Raw genomic sequence first — 17,114 nt, 5'->3', positions numbered from 1 at the left:
AACAGTTTCTCTCTACCAACTCTGTCCAAACCCCTCCTGGTTACTGAGGATGGGTGAAGAAAAATATGGGCTCTGATGGCAAGATTGAGGCAATGGTCTGTGAGAGAGTAGGCGGTGACATGGAATGGGTAGCACAACAATGAGCAGAACATATCTTCAAGGCAGTTAGAGAGGCAGCAAAAACAGCCTTTGAATGATCTTTCTAAAAACAACTGGACAACTGTCTACTTGGACAAGCTGAGTGAGTGGGCAAATGCATGGCAGATGCAGTATAATGTGGATAAATGTGAGGTTATCCATTTTGGTGGCAAAAACAGGAAGGCAGATTATTATCTGAATGGCTATAAATTGAGAGAGCGGGATGTGCAACGAGACCTGGGTGTTCTCGTACACCAGTCGCTGAATGTAAGCATGCAGGTGCAGCAGGCGGAAAGGAAGGCAAATGGTATGTTGGCCTTCATAGCCAGAGGATTCGAGTACAGGAACAGGGATGTCTTGCTGCAATTGTACAGGGCCTTGGTGAGACCACACCTGGAATATTGTGTGCAGTTTTGGTCTCCTTATCTGAGGAAAGATGTACTTGCTATAGAGGGAGCGCATCGAAGGTTTACCTGACTGATTCCTGGGATGGCAGGACTGATATATGGGGAGAGATTGAGTCAGTTAGGATTATATTTGCTGGAGTTCAGAAGAGGGGGGATCTCATAGAAACCTATAAAATTCCATCAGGACTAGACAGGGTAGATGCAGGAAGGATTTTCCCGATGGTAGGGGGAGTCCAGAACCAGGGGTCACAGTCTGAGGATATGGGGTAGACCATTTAGGACTGAGATGAGAAATTTCTTCACCCAGAGAGTGGTGAGCCTGTGGAATTCGTTACCACAAAGTAGTTGAGGTCAAAAACATTGTATGTTTTCAAGAAGGAGTTAGATATAGCTCTTGGGGCGAAAGGGATCAAAGGATGTGGGGAGAAAGCGGGAACAGGCTATTGAGTTGGATGATCAGCCATGATCATAATGAATGGCGGAGCAGGCTTGAAGGGCCGAATGGCCTACTCCTGCTCCTAGTTTCTATGTTTCTAAGTGATTTTTTAAAAAACTTATTACATGTCTGAGGGAAGGTTTTTTCAAAAAGTTTTTGTAGCTTTTTCAAAGAAATTACAGCTGGCTGTGGATTGAACTGGCATACATAGTTTGAATACACAAGTGCTACTTAACATTGGGAATCTTGCAATGGTAAGTATTTTTTTTAAAGTGCTCCTAGGCTTTACATGGACATATTGTAAACTATGTAATTCTTTAAATTTTGGTCAAAGTCTGCCTTATAAATTTCAGTTGTTGAGAGAATATTTCATCTGCAAGTTTTCAGAAACTGTTTTCAGCAATTTCTGGAGAAAAGATACTACAGAAACACATTATTGGCAAGAGTCTGCAGGCACACTGTGGTGGGAGTCAGTTTATATAGCCTCTTTCCACTACAAATTTAGATACTGAACTTTGTAGTGGAAAAAAACTGACACAAAAATGAGAGAAAAATATATGCCAACTATATGCTAATATAGGTGGAAAATGCATGCAACCATCTTATTTTTAATAATATATATATATTCAACAGTAGAAGTTACAAATGAGAGGAAGTTATGTTTCAGTATGGAGCCATGGTCAGAACCCATCTGGAGTATTGCATTCCGTTCTAGGCACCAGACCTCAGATGGATATATTCCTTGCAAAAGGGGAAGTGCAGATTCACCAGAATGTTTAAACTATGAGGGTAGGTTCCTTAATCTTGTATTGCCTTGCGTATAGAAGGTTGAAAGGTGATCTGATTGAAGTGTCTAATGGATAAAACGATTTGATAACATAGATTATAGAGAAACTATTTCCTTTTGTGGGAGAATCAAAAATAAAGTGACAATCTTAAAATTAAAGCCAGGCCATTAAGGAGGGAAATCAGAAATAATGTAATCAAAATGTAGTAGAAATCTGTAATTCTCTTCTCCCCAAAAGGCTGTGGTTACTGGGACAATCTGAGTTTTTAAGACTGACAACAGTATACTTTTTTCTAGATTAGGATATCAAGGGATATGGAGCTAAGGCTGTGGAGTTGAGGTTTGAATTAGCCATGATCTGGTTGAATGGTGACACAAACTCATGTGGCTAAATGGCCTTCTGTTTCTGTGTTCCTAGTTTCTCTCTTCTAATAATCTGTAGTGGTCGTTGTGTCTCATCTGAGATATGACTGGGATTTTCCATATCAATTCTACCTCCAATAAGAGCATTTGCCAGGAGTCTTTTGACTTCTGAGTTGTGAGCTCCACACTCATAGCAAGAGATGCAACAGCACAGCTGCTAGTCCTTTATTTTCAGATTGTATCATAACCAAATCATTCTACAGAATAAAAAAGATTGGTATTGGGTGTTCTGGATTAAAATATTCTCAGAACTAGGCTATCAAGTCTACTTATATTAAAGAAGAACATATAGTGAAGAGAGGAGAAAATTTACAAAATGAAATAGAAAGATATGAAGCAAACAGTGGCAGGTTCAGTTTAACAATGAGAGGTGTAAGAATGGCAATTGGGATCTAAAAGCAGCTGCGCGTGAGGGTGGATGAACAAAGGGATTTAGGAGCCTTATTCGCTGGTGCAGCAACCTATGAAAGAGCTAATAGATGTGCATTCAAATCATAAGATGCATAGACTGTAACTATGGTAAGTATTCGTTTAACGTTGCCACATTTAACGTCGTTTTGCTTTAACGTTGGTACATTAATGGGGCCTGTAATCTCGTTGAGCGTCGTGAGATTTGTTTAACATCGTTTCCTGTGTGACTGGTGCCACTTTGGAGCAGCCTTTCACTGCTCCCCAACCTCTGAGTTATGGCCTCTTCCCATTCCCGGACCCACCCTCTCCCCAAACTTCCCGCTTCCAGACTTACCCTCTTGCCACTTCCCTTTCCTGAACCTGTGTTCCCATTCAAGATACACATCCCATCTGAAGCCAGAACTCCAATGTTGTGAAAGTACGAGTTCCGATGGTACAGAAGCACCGAGCTGGGGCCGCTATAATCCATGTCTTTTTTAAAATTACTGTCAAAGCTTTTCCTGCCTTACTCACAGCAAGGCTTCGGGATAGGGAAGCAGCAAGTGGGAGCATTTAAAAAAAAACACAAAATAGGACAGAGTGTTTGGAAAGGGCTAGGAATCTAACTTCAAGCACATCAGATGAAGGGACGACAATGAGAAAGGGGACGGGAAATACAGGACTGAAGGTGTTGTATCTGAATGCATGCAGTATACGAAATAAGGTAAATAAGCTTGTGGCGCAGATTGAAATTGGCAGGTATGATGTGGTGGGCATCACGGAGACATGGCTGCAAGGGGATCAGGACTGGGAGCTAAATATCCAAGGATATACATCCTATCGAAAAGATAGGCAGGATGGCAGAGGGGGTGGGGTTGCTTTGTTAGTAAGAAATGAAATTAAATCGATAGCAAGAAATGATGTAGGTCAGATGATGTAGAATCTGTGTGGGTAGAGTTGAGGAACCGCAAAGATAAAAAAACCATAATGGGAGTTATGTACAGGCCTCCGAACAGTAGTCAGGATGTGGGGCATCAGGAGATAGAAAAGGTGTGTAAGAAAGGCAACGTTACAGTGATCATGGGGGATTTCAATATGCAGGTAGACTGGGAAAATCAGGTTGGTAGGGTATCCCAAGAAAAGGAATTTGTGGAATGTCTACGAGATGGCTTTTTGGAGCAGCTTGTGGTGGAGCCCACTAGGAAACAGGCAATTCTAGATTTAGTGATGTGTAATGAGGCAGATTTGATAAGGGAGCTTAAGGTGAAGGAACCCTTAGGAGGAAGTGACCATAATATGATAGAATTTACCCTGCAATTTGAGAGGAAAAAGCTGGAATCAGATGTAACGGTATTACAGTTGAATAAAGGCAACTACAGAGGCATGAGGGAGGAGCTGGCCAGAATTGACTGGGAGATGAGCCTAGCAGGAAAGACAGTGGAACAGCAATGGCAGGAGTTTCTGGGAGTAATTTGGGAGACACAGCAAAAATTCATCCCTAGGAAGAAGAAGCATACTAAAGGGAGGACAAGGCAACCATGGCTGACAAGGGAAGTCAGGGACAGCATAAATGCTAAAGAGAAAGCATACAATGCGGCGAAGAGCAGTGGGAAACCAGGGGATTGGGAAGCCTACAAAGACCAACAGAGGACAACTAAAAAAGAAATAAGGAGGGAGAAGATTAAATATGAGGGTAAACTAGCCAGTAATATAAAAGAAGATTGCAAGAGTTTTTTAAGATATATAAAGGGTAAGAGAGAGGCATAAGTGGACATTGGGCCACTGGAAAATGATGCTGGAGAAGTAGTAGTGGGGAACAAAGAAATGGCGGAGGAACTGAATAGGTACTTTGCGTCAGACACGAGTGACATCCCCAAAGTTCAAGAGAGTCGGGGGGCAGAGGTGAGTATGGTGGCCATTACCAAGGAGAAGGTGCTAGGAAAACTGAAAGGTCTGAAGGTGGATAAATCACCTGGACCAGATGGATTACACCCCAGAGTTCTGAAGGAGATAGCTGAAGAGATAGTGGAGGCATTAGTGGTGATCTTTCAGGAATCACTGGAGTCAGGGAGGGTCCCAGAGGACTGGAAAATCGCTAATGTAACCCCCCTGTTTAAGAAGGGAGTCAGGCAAAAGACGGGAAATTACAGGACGATTAGCCTGACCTCGGTTGTTGGTGAGATTTTAGTGTCCATTATTAAGGATAAGATTTCTGAATACTTGGAAGTGCATGGTAAAATCGGGCAAAGTCAGCATGGTTTCATCAAGGGGAGGTCATGCCTGACAAATCTGTTAGAATTTTTTGAGGAGGTAACGAGTAAGTTAGACAAAGGAGAGCCAATGGATGTTATCTACTTGGACTTCCAGAAGGCCTTTGACAAGGTGCCGCACAGGAGGCTGCTCAGTAAGATAAGAGCCTATGGTGTTAAAGGCAAGGTACTAGCATGGATAGAAGATTGGCTGTCTGGCAGGAGGCAGAGAGTGGGGATAAGGGGGTCCTTCTCAGGATGGCGGCCGGTGACTAGTGGAGTTCCGCAGGGGTCAGTGTTGGGACCACAACTTTTCAATTTATACATTAATGATCTAGATGAAGGAACTGAGGGCATCCTGGCTAAGTTTGCAGATAATACAAAGATAGGTGGAGGGACAGGTAGTATTGAGGAGGCGGGGCGGCTGCAGAAGGATTTGGACAGGTTAGGAGAATGGGCAAAGAAGTGGCAGATGGAATACAACGTGGGGAAGTGTGAGGTCATGCACTTTGGTAGGAAGAATAGAGGCATAGAATATTTTCTAAATGGGGAGAGAATTCAGAAATCTGGAGTGCAAAGGGACTTGGGAGTCCTAGTCCAGGATTCTCTTAAGGTTAACTTGCAGGTTGAGTCGGTAGTTAGGCAGGCAAATGCAATGTTGGCATTATTTTGAGCGGACTAGAATATAAAAGCAGGGATGTGCTGCTGAGGCTTTATAAGGCTCTGGTCAGACCACATTTAGAATATTGTGAGCGATTTTGGGCCCCGTATCTCAGGAAGGATGTTCTGGCCCTGGAGAGGGTCCAGAGGAGGTTCATGAGAATGATCCCAGGAATGAAAGGCTTAACATATGAGGAACGTTTGAGGACTCTGGGTCTATACTTGATGGAGTTTAGAAGGATATGGGGGGATCTGATTGAAACTTACAGAATACTGAGAGGCCTGGATAGAGTGGACGTGGGGAAGATGTTTCCATTAGTAGGAGAGACTAGGACCCGAGGGCACAACCTCAGAGTAAAGGGAAGACCTTTTAGAACAGAGATGAGGAGAAACTTCTTTAGCCAGAGAGTGGTGAATCTATGGATTTCCTTGTCACAGAAGGCTGTGCAGGCCAGGTCATTGAGTGTATTTAAGACGGAGATAGATAGGTTCTTGATTGGTAAGGGGATCAAAGGTTACGGGGAGAAGGCGGGAGAATGGGGTTGAGAAACTTATCAGGCATGATTGAATGGCCGAGCAGACTCGATGGGCCGAATGGCCTAATTTCTGCTCCTATGTCTTATGGTCTTATGGATTATAGCAGCCCCAGCTCAGTACTTCGGCACCATCAGCATTCACATTTCCACAACATTGGAGCTCTGGCTTTGGATCGGATCTGGATCTTGAACTGGAATGCAAGTGCAGGAGAGGGAAGCAGCGAGAGGCTGAGTCAGGGAGTGGGAGCTTCTGCGAGAGGGTGGGTCAGATAGGGGGAGAGACCACAATGCTGAGGGTTGGGGAGGAGGAGGACCTGCAACAACCAGGAGGATCAGGGAGCAGGATTGGTGGCAGACAAGAGGTGCTGTAAGTAGAAAGTTACATTTTTCGTTTAAAATAACTTGAAAAATATATAAGTTATTTAATTTATCAATGTAGAATATTGCAACTTAGAGGGTATATTGTTTTAATATTTGTATTTTTCGGATAAGGAAGTTCCTACAGAAACTAACTACAGTTTTAAAACTGATTCCTATGGGAACTGATGATTCACTTAAAGTCGTTAAACTTAAAGCCGTGATTTTCAGGAACGCAACCACAGCTTTAAGTGAGGACTTACTATACAGGGAGAGTGGTGGCCAAAGATATTTCAAGCTATAGGCAAAGAACAGAACAGATCTAGCGGTAACCCTACTGGCTACTATCATTGTTTATATGAAGTAGAATCTAGCCTGTTGGGTAGTCCTCGACCTTTTTAAATAACAAATCTGAAAAGCTAATGACAGTAATATGTCTAACAATTATAATGGAATTTTAGAAATCGTTAGTTAGGCTTCAGCTAGAGTATTGTGGACAATTCTGAGCACCACACGTGATGGTTTTCATAAATAAACCATACATCATAACGACCAACCCAGAAATGATTCCTCGTTCTTTGTTTACTCAAGAAACTTAGCCTGTGAGACACTTTCCTTGCTTCTCTTTCACTTCTGAACAGAATACAAAAAAAATGTCATCAGATAGATAATCCCTTTCTCACTTCTACACTTCAAACTTTCTATCTCCTCCAGGAAGAAAAACATTCTTTTTTTTAAGCCATTCTTTTCATGGGACATGGGCATCACTGGCTAGGCCAGCATTTTTATTGCACATCCCTAATTGCCTTTGAGACGGTGGTGATGAGCCGCCTTCTTGTACTGTTGCAGTCCCTGTGGTGTAGGTACACCCATGGTGCTGTTAGGGAGGGAGTTCCAGGATTTTGACCCAGTGACGGTGAAATATAGTTCCAAGTCAGGATGGTGAGTGGCTTGGAGGGGGACTTGCAAGTGGTGATGTTCCCATGTCTTCCCTAGTCCTTCTAGGTAGTAGAGGTCGTGAGTTTGGAAGGTACTTTAGAAGAGGCCTTGGTGAGTTGCTGCAGTGCATCTTGTAGATGGTACACATTGATACCACTGTGCATCGGTGGTGAGGAGTGGATGTTTAAGGTGGCAGATGGGATGCCAATCAAGCGGGCTGCTTTGTCTTGGTGTCAAGCTTCTTGAGTGTTGTTGGAGCTGCATTCATCCAGGCAAGTGGGGAGTGTTCCATCACACTCCTGACTTATGCTGTGTAGCCGGTGAACAGACTTTGGGGAATCAGGTGAGTTACCCTCCACAGAATTCCCAGCCTCTGACCTGCTCTTGTAGCCACAGTTTTTATATAGCTGGTCCAGTTCAGTTCCTGATCAATGGTAACCCCCCCCCAGGATGTTGATAGAGGGAATTTTAGCAATGGTAATGCCATTGAATGTGAAGGGGAGATGGTTAGATTCTCTCTAGTCAAGAGATGATCATTTCCTGGCATTTGTGTAGCTTGAATGTTACTTGCCACTTATTGGCCCAAATCTGAATGTTATCCAGGTCTTGCTGAATATGGACATGGACTGCTTCAGTTTCTGAGGAGTTGCGAATGGTGAAGATTGTGTAATCACCAGCGAACTTCCCCACTTTTAACCGTATGATGGAGTGAAGGTCATTGTTGAAGCAGCTGAAGGCTGGGCCCAGGACACTACCCTTGGAACTCTTGCAGTGATGTCCTGGAACAGAGATGATTGACGTCCAACAACCATCTTCTTTTATACTAGGAATGACTCCAACCAGTGGAAAGAGTTTTCCCCCTGATTCCCATTGATGCCACTCTTGGTCAAATTTTGCCTTGATGTCAAGGGAAGTCGCTCTCACCTCACTGCTACTCAGGTCAATGTTGAGAATATTCGATCCTCACTGCTCAGTTTCCACATTCTTTTCCAGAATCTCAATACTGTGCAATTCCTTACCACCCTACAATTTACAGCCCTTTAAGACCTAAACTCTTATTCTGTTTAACTGTAGTGGTGGTTCTGCATTAGGGTGCTGGTCACTTCACCTGATCAGAGTTTAAAAGAAAATGTCACTCATGATGGTTTAACACTTAAGTTAATTGTAATGTGAACTCCAAATACTTAAAGCAGTTTATGATCTGTGTTAATCTTGCAACTCGTAATATGCCACACCTAGCCTTTTTCTGGTATTGACAGCCCCAGAGAATGTTTATACAATAGGAAATCTTCTAAAGCAAGAAATGATCACTAGTTAGAGGTTTCTGATTTTGTATGCGCAGTCTTATTATGCTTCTGGTCTAATGACCCATTTTTTCTTATGGGTGTTTGATATGACGGAGCAGCTCTCCCAGCAAACTCCATAAATGAGCTCATCCAAAATTCTGCTGCACGCAAATCCCATTCACACATCACCTCTGTGCTTGCTGACCTAGATTACCTTAATTTAAACATTCTCAAGTCTTTCCTTGTCCTTGCCTTTCCCAATCTACTTGGACTTCCAGAAGGCCTTTGACAAGGTGCCGCACAGGAGGCTGCTCAGTAGGATAAGAGCCCATGGTGTTAGAGGCAAGGTACTAGCATGGATAGAAGATTGACTGTCTGGGGATAAGGGGGTCCTTCTCAGGATGGCGGCCGGTGACTAGTGGAGTTCCGCAGGGGTCAGTGTTGGGACCACAACTTTTCACTTTATACATTAATGATCTAGATGAAGGAACTGAGGGCACTCTGGCGAAGTTTGCAGATGATACAAAGATAGGTGGAGGGTATTGAGGAGGCAGGGAGGCTGCAGAAGGATTTGGACAGGTTAGGAGAATGGGCAAAGAAGTGGCAGATGGAATACAATGTGGGGAAGTGTGAGGTCATGTACTTTGGTAGGAAGAATAGAGGCATAGAATATTTTCTAAATGGGGAGAGAATTCAGAAATCTGGAGTGCAATGGGACTTGGGAGTCCTAGTCCAGGATTCTCTTAAGGTTAACTTGCAGGTTGAGTCGGTAGTTAGGAAGGCAAATGCAATGTTGGCATTTATTTTGAGAGGACTAGAATATAAAAGCAGGGATGTGCTGCTGAGGCTTTATAAGGCTCTGGTCAGACCACATTTAGAATATTGTGAACAATTCTGGACCCCGTATCTCAGGAAAGATGTGCTGGCCCTGGAGAGGGTCCAGAGGAGGTTCACGAGAACGATCCCAGGAATGAAAGGCTTAACATATGAGGAACGTTTGAGGACTCTGGGTCTATACTCGATGGAGTTTAGAAGGATGAAGGGGGATCTGATTGAAACTTACAGAATACTGAGAGGCCTGGATAGAGTGGACGTGGGGAAGATGTTTCCATTAGTAGGAGAGACTAGGACCCAAGGGCACAGCCTCAGAGTAAAGGGAAGACCTTTTAGAACAGAGATGAGAAACTTCTTTAGCCAGAGAGTGGTGAATCTATGGAATTCATTGCCACAGAAGGCTGTGGAGGCCAGGTCATTGAGTGTATTTAAGACGGAGATAGATAGGCTCTTAATTGATAAGGGGATCAAAGGTTACGGGGAGAAGGCGGGAGAATGAGGTTGAGAAACATATCAGCCATGATTGAATGGCAGAGCGTACCCGATGGGCCGAATGGCCTAATTTCTGCTCCTATGTCTTATGTGTAACCTCGTACAACCTTTAAAATCTCTGGGCTCCTCCAATTTTGGCCTGTCCATCTCCGATTTTCTTCACTGCACCGAAGTCAGCTATGCCTTTGGCCGCTAATGCCCTAAGCTCTGTATTCCCTCCCAAATTCCTTGCTCCTCTCCTCTAAAATGATTCTTAAAATCTTCCTCTTTGACCAAGCTTTGATTATCTCTTCCAACATCTTAAATACCTTGGAACGTTTTACTCTGTTAACGGTGTTATAAGCCTAAATTGCTGTTGTTGATAATGATGTTGAAGCAGTTTGGGAAGGTTGGGTACTTGGTGCACAGCATGCACACGAGCACAAAGCAGTTTGTGTTTTAAATTAGAGGTAATTCTATTCAAACACTATAATATGATGCTGCGGGTCTTATCAAACACCTGCAAATGGGTTCACTTTTCCCAGCTCTTAACTTGTTGTATTGGGGTCACAAATGAATTATTTTCCTCCTTATGCCTTTTGTTCTTTTACCTGCATTGGCCGCTGCTTTCATTCTTTTGCAGCCGCTCCGAGGGGAAAACTTGTCCCGACACAGAACGAAAGGGGGCGAGAGAGACAAAAGAGAGAAACGGCCAAGGAGCCATTCATATGAGGCAATTTCCGCTCTCCGCTTCCTCTTTGTCTGTTTGTGTGGAGGGACCGGCGCCATTTTCAACTCCTGCAGCTTCACACACTCAAGTGCGCAGCAACCCCGCCACCGCCACCATGTCTGAAGAAGGAAAGTTATTCGTCGGTGGCCTCAACTTCGAGACAGACGAGCAGTCCCTGGAAGAGGTTTTCTCCAAGTACGGGCAGATCTCTGAGGTGAGAGTGATTAAGGACAGAGACACCATGACGTCCCGCGGTTTCGGCTTCATCACTTTCGAGAACCCGGAGGACGCCAGGGACGCGCTGCAGGCGATGAACGGAAAATCCATCGACGGGCGGCAGATCCGCGTGGGTCACGCCGAGAAAAAGTCGGGAGGCGGCCGCGGGTATGGTGGAAGCCGAGGCGGTGGCAGCTACGGTAGCCGCAGGAGAGGAGGCGGCGGCTACTGGGATAGTGACAGGAGCAGCGGCTATAGCGGCGGAGGCCGGTACGATACGGGAGACCGGGACAACTATTCGGGTGGGTACAAGAGCCAAGGTGGATACTACTACGGTGGTGGTGGTGGTGGTGGTTATGGAGGCCGCTCATACAGGGACTATGACTGATCAAATCTAGAGAAGCATTTCTGCCAGATTCAGGATCAACCTCCCACCTTGTTAATTAAATGGCTCTTGGAACCGCAGAAAGCAGTATCTGATGAATTTGATTTACCTGTTATGTTAAAATGCTAGAAACCCATTTTCACCATTGTCATGATTTAATCTTGTTACCTGTTGTTTAGCCTGGAGTACTGCCTTTTGTCGGGGCTTTCGACTCTGAACCTCAAATACCATGTCGTTTTCTATATTTTAAAATGAGACCAATGTTCATTTGGACTTTTATATTGGCGACTTAAATCGCCACTGAGTTTCCTTTCGTCAGCTCCTTTTAGAATTTGTCAAAATCGTTTTGCTTTCTGGTGAGATTTTTCCACAATTCCATGCGGTGCAAAGAATGAAAGAGCGCGGAAAAGCACTTCACTCCCACTGTCTGGCCCGTCCTTCGGCACCATCTTATCTTTGGGAACCCGGACTGCCATTCTTAAGATGACTGACTGGTCTCCGAGAATACGATCACTCGAGTTATTTTTCTTTTAATCAACTGATTTTCGTTGTATCCACTTGTTGACTCAATCAACTCATTGAGGATTGAACTTTTTTTAAACAATCAAATATGCTCGGTGGCTTTGAATGAATTTAAACATCTTCACTTGGACAAGTGACCTATAGAGACCGTTATTTTTTGGAGGGGGGTGGGAACCTTCTGACTTGCCAGCAATGTGTGTTCAAGTGGTGTGAACCATTTTCCTTGCCACTGAAAAGTAATGAGGGATCCACCTGCACAACAACTTTTTCATCTAGCTTGTTAGAAGACTCGGAGCAAAATGATCGTGGTCTTTTGTTTTAAAACTGATTTATTGAAAACTGTAATTAAAAAGTCAATTGTCATTTGTTGTACTTCCATCAACTGGCGCAGCTCTTTGGACAAATGTTACCACTTGGGAGACAAATCTTTGCCAGTGGATTAATCTGAATAAAATGCAGCTTCAGGAACACTGGTGACTTGTCTTTGTTATAAATCATTCAAATACCTTCCAAAGAGATGAATCTGGAGATGCCCTTTTATTCCAAACTTGCTTCCTATCATTATTTGATTTCTCTTAAATTATGTAAATGCTGTATTTGATGGTAGTGCTCAAGGAAACTGCAAGGGCCCAGGTAAAATATTGGATGTTTAGTTTGAGATAATCTTTCTATAATTAAACTCTTTTTTTGTCCCTGATTGCTCAAATGTATTGCCTCCTTGTTGGGGTGTTTTAAGGTTGTCTCCCAGTACCTCCATAAGTGGCTTTGATTTATGTGAGCCTAGATGGTATGTCTGCAATCTATTATTGTAGGCGTTATCCAGAACTGAACTTTGCTGTTGTAGCTGGTAATAAACCCTACCTCATTGTACTACACCTACCAGTGAGAAACAAGATAAGTAAATATGGTTAACCCAAGAACAGATCTATCTTTCTAGTAGTTGGTCTCCTTTTTATGTAGAAATCAAACTGGACTGCTGCTTATAATGCAATTTTGCTCTTGGCATAGTTAATTCATTTGTTTGTGGATGGAACATACAAACAAGAGTAGGCCATTTAGCCCTTTAAGCTTGATCTGCCATTCATTGAGATTACGGCTGATCTTTGACTTCCAGTCCTGTCCTTTCCCTAACTGAGCGCCCACTGGTGGAAGCGGAAACAATTATTTCAAGAGGGAATTGGATGGACACTTAAAGAAATTAAACTCGCAGGGCTATGGGATCGAGCGGGGGAGTAGGACTGACTGGGTTGCTCTATAGGGATCCAGCATGAACTTGATGGGCTGAACGTCTGTCTCCTGTGCTTTAAATGACTGACTTCATGTCCCTTAATGCCTTTGGTTAACAAAAGTTGGTCAATCTGAGAATTAAAATTTACATTTTACCCACCTGTCTGCAGAAGAGTCGCTAACACCTAGTGCCATTATATGTAGAAGTGTTAACCAATTTTACTTCTCAATGCCTGGCTCTGCCTTTTTTCTTGGCCATGTCTCTGGTTCCTTTGCCAGCCAGCAAAAATAGTTCCACACTACCCCACCAATTCCCTTTAATGTTTTGAAAAGCAGAATTTTTTTTTCTATGATGTTGATTGAGGAATAAATATTAAAGTCAGCACATCAGGGATAACTCCCTTGCTGGTCTTCGAAATAGTGCTATGACACCTTTTATAGCCATCCGAGCAAGCAGATGGAGCATGTTTAATGTCTTATCTGAAAGCCGGAACCTCCAATGGCATAGCAGTCCCTCAGGACTGCACTGGAATGTCAACTAAATCTCAGGCTCTGGAGTGGGTCTTGAACCAGGAACCTTCTGACTCAGGTGAGAGTGCTACCAACTGAGCCATGACTGACACTTCGATCAAATCACCCCTTAACTTTCTAAATTCCAAGGATTGTAGTTTGTGTAATTACTCCTTGTAAATTAACTCTTGGAGTCCAAGTTTCATTCTGGTAAATCAATGCTGCTTCCCCCTCCAAGGCGAATATATATCTCCAGAAACCTTCACAGTACCCCTAACCCGGGTCTTTTATGTTTGCAGCTGACCCCTTGTATTCTAGTCCTCTGGATATAAAGACCACCATTCATTTAATCAGCCGTTTTGGTTATTTTGCGTGCCTGTTTGTGACATCTTAATAATCCATGTACCTGGACCCCCGAGGCTCTGAGTCTTTCCCACTTACAATTTGGACCTACTGGTTACTTTCTGTGATCTCACGCATGCTTACATACCCATTTGCCACAGTTTTGCCCATTCACTTGATCTATCAATAATTTTATCTTTAAAAAGAATGATGAGATAACTGCATCTAAAGTAAGTGAAATATTAACTCAATCAAAACCCCTGGTCTGGATAGATTATATCTGTGCATTTTATAGAATCTAGGGAAGTGATTAGCAGAGGCATTGCTACACTCCGGTTTCTGGGAACATGGGTTCAAATCCTACCATGGCAACTTGTGGAATTTGAATTCAGTTAATTTAAAATCTGGAATTGAAAGCTAGCCTCTAATGGTGACTATGAAACTATTATTGATAGGCTTTTACAGCAATCTGATTCATTAATGTCCTTTTAAGGAAGGCAGATTTCCTTCCTTACATTGTCTGGCCTACATGTGACTCCAGATCTGCAGCAATGTGGTCGACTTAACAGCCCTCTGAAATGGCCTAGCAAGCCCCTTAGAAGGGAAGTTAGGGATGGGCAACATATGCTGGCTTTGCCAGCGATGTCCAGATCTCATGAAAAGAATAAATGAAAGAAAACATTTTTAATAATTTGTTGGAGAAAGGTGTGCCACGACAATCGTGGTAGATATTATAGCTATAGTTAAGAAGGCACAAGTCAGGAGTGTGATAGATTACTCTCCGTTTGCTTGGATGAGTGCATCTCCAACGACGCTCAAAGCAGCCTGTTTGATCAGTACTCCATCCACCACACAATAGTGTGTGCCCTGTACAAGATGCACCACAGTAATCACTAAAGCTCCTTCAACAGCACTTTCCAAAACCACCACCTTTACTACCTAGAAGGACAAGGGCAGCAGATACATGGAAACACCACCATATGCAATTTCCACTCTGAGTTCCTGACTTAGAATTGTATTGCCATTCCTTCACTGTTGCTGGGTCAAAATCCTGGAACTTGCTGTGGGTGTACCTACATCAGATAAACTCGTTTACCTCCACCACCTCAAAGCAAACCGCATCCTGGGCTTATCAAAAAGGGCATAGGGTACGAAAGCAAGGAAGTTATGATAAACCTGTATAAAACACTGGATCGGCCTCAACTGGTGTACTGCATCCAGTTCTGGGCACCACAAGTTAGGAAGGACATGAAGGCATTAGAGAGAGTCCAAAGAAGATTAACTAGAATGTTGCCAGGGTTGACAAACTTCAGTTATGTAGAAAGATTGGAGAAGTTTGGACTGTTATCCTTGGAGAAAAGGGTAAGAGGAGACTTGATGGGGGTATTCAAAATCATGAGGTGTCCAGACAGATCAGATAGGGAAAAACTTTCCATTGGTGGAAGGATCGAGAACTAGTGGACATCAATTTAAGGTGATTGGCAAAAGAAACAATGGTGACATGAAAAACTCACAACGCAAGTGGTTAGGATCTGGAGTGTCCAACCTGAGTGTGCTGGAGGCAGGTTCAATCGAGGCATTCGAAAGGGAATTGGATTATTTTGTGAAAAGGGAGAATGTTCAGAGCCATGGGAAGAAGGCAAAGGAGTGGCTCTGGGTGAATTGCTCCTTCAGAGAGCCAGCACAGACATGACAGGCCAAATGGCCTTCTATGCTGTAACCATTCTATGATTATATAAATTAAAGATGGGCCACAGATGCTGGCTTTGTTAGTGACACACACATCCCAGGAATGAGTTTTTAAAAAGATAGAACATGTCCAAGGAACTGTAGTGGTAGGAAAAATAATGGGATCCCTACTACAGGAGACATAGAAGCTTTAGAAAGCAAAAATATAATGACCAGCTTGGATTTCTAAAGGGAAAATCTTGCTTGGCCAACCTTATTGAATTTTTTGAAGAGGTAACAGATAGTAGTAGTAGTAGATGTAACTTGTCTAGATCTTCAAAAAAGCGATTGATATAATAAGTTAATGAATAACAGCAGAATGTAGGGTCGGGACAAGTAGATAAATGGGTAGCTGCTGGATGCAAGACAAAGCAAAGAGTATGGGTAAAGATTAGGTATTTAGAGTGTGGCACAAAGTGAAAAGTGCTCCACAAGGATCAGTGCTTGGACCAATGTTCACAATTTATATTAACGATTCAGACTTTGGATTCAAAAAGACAATTTCAGACATATAAAGTCAAACTGAGGAGGACTGCAACAAATTACAAGTGGATATTAACAAATTTGCAGAAAGTGTGTATAATTGGAAAATTATTTTCCATCTAGATAAATTTGAGATATTACATTTTGGCAAGAAAAATAAGGACATAAAATATTGTTTCAAAAATAAGAATCTAAATGGAGTAGAAGGCGGGAGAATGGGATTGAGAAACTTATTAGCCATGATTGAATGGCGGAGCAGACTCGATGGGCCGAATGGCCTAATTTCTGCTCCTATGTCTTATGGTCTAAGAGCAAGGATGAACTGGGAGTACAAATACAGAAGTCACTAAAAGTAAAGACAGGCTAATAAGGCCATAAAGAAGCAAACCAAGCCCTGTGGTGTATTGAAACTAATGAAGTTATGCTAAACTTGTATAGAATCTTGGTTAAACCACACCTGGAGTACTATGAACAGTTCTGGTTGCCATGTTATAAAAAAAAGATATGGAGGCATTGAAAAAGGTGAGAAAAGATTTACAAGGATGATAGCAGAAATGCGTGGTATACCTATCAAGAGAGGGTGAACAGGCTGTGTCCTGAAAAGAGAAGGTGGAGGGATGACCTAATAGAGGTCTTCAAAATTATGAAAAACTTTGATTGCATTAGTTAAGAATGGTAAAAATCCAAAGTACTGCAGATGCTGGAAATCTGAAATAAAAGAAAATCCCGGAAATACTCAGCATGTCTAGAAACATCTGTGGAGAGAGAAATAGTGTTAACATTTCAGATCTCTGACCTTTCATCAGAAAGGGTGTTTCCACTTCGGGAAGAGCAAAACTAGAGGCCATCATAAGGTAATCACCAAGAAAATACCCAGCGAGTATAAGAATGTGAAATTTGATACCATAGAGAGAGACTGAGGTAAATAGTCTAGATACATTTAAGGGGTGGTTAGATAAACATATGAGGGAGAAGGGGATAAAGAGTTATACCGATAGAGTTAGATGAGGAAAGACGGGAAGATGCTCAAGTATATTCCACGCATTCCACATAAAGGC

The 17,114-nt window shown here is 42.9% G+C and overlaps 1 protein-coding gene across 1 annotated transcript in view; it reads left to right on the top strand.

Annotated features, from left to right (window-relative positions):
* LOC144680423 (uncharacterized) overlaps nt 1-17,114 on the top strand; it is a 132,015-nt gene that overhangs the window by 59,738 nt on the left and 55,163 nt on the right. Inside the window, exon 6 of the mRNA XM_078541390.1 lies at nt 10,557-11,244. Coding sequence (XP_078397516.1) covers nt 10,557-11,244 — 688 coding nt within the window. The remainder of the gene's footprint in view (nt 1-10,556; nt 11,245-17,114) is intronic.

The sequence above is a fragment of the Cetorhinus maximus genome, chromosome 5 (genome assembly GCF_964194155.1).
Source record: "Cetorhinus maximus chromosome 5, sCetMax3.hap1.1, whole genome shotgun sequence".
In the NCBI taxonomy this organism is placed as follows: domain Eukaryota; kingdom Metazoa; phylum Chordata; class Chondrichthyes; order Lamniformes; family Cetorhinidae; genus Cetorhinus; species Cetorhinus maximus.
The sequence above is the reverse complement of the archived record's forward strand: the minus strand, read 5'-3'. Positions and strand labels throughout refer to the sequence as shown.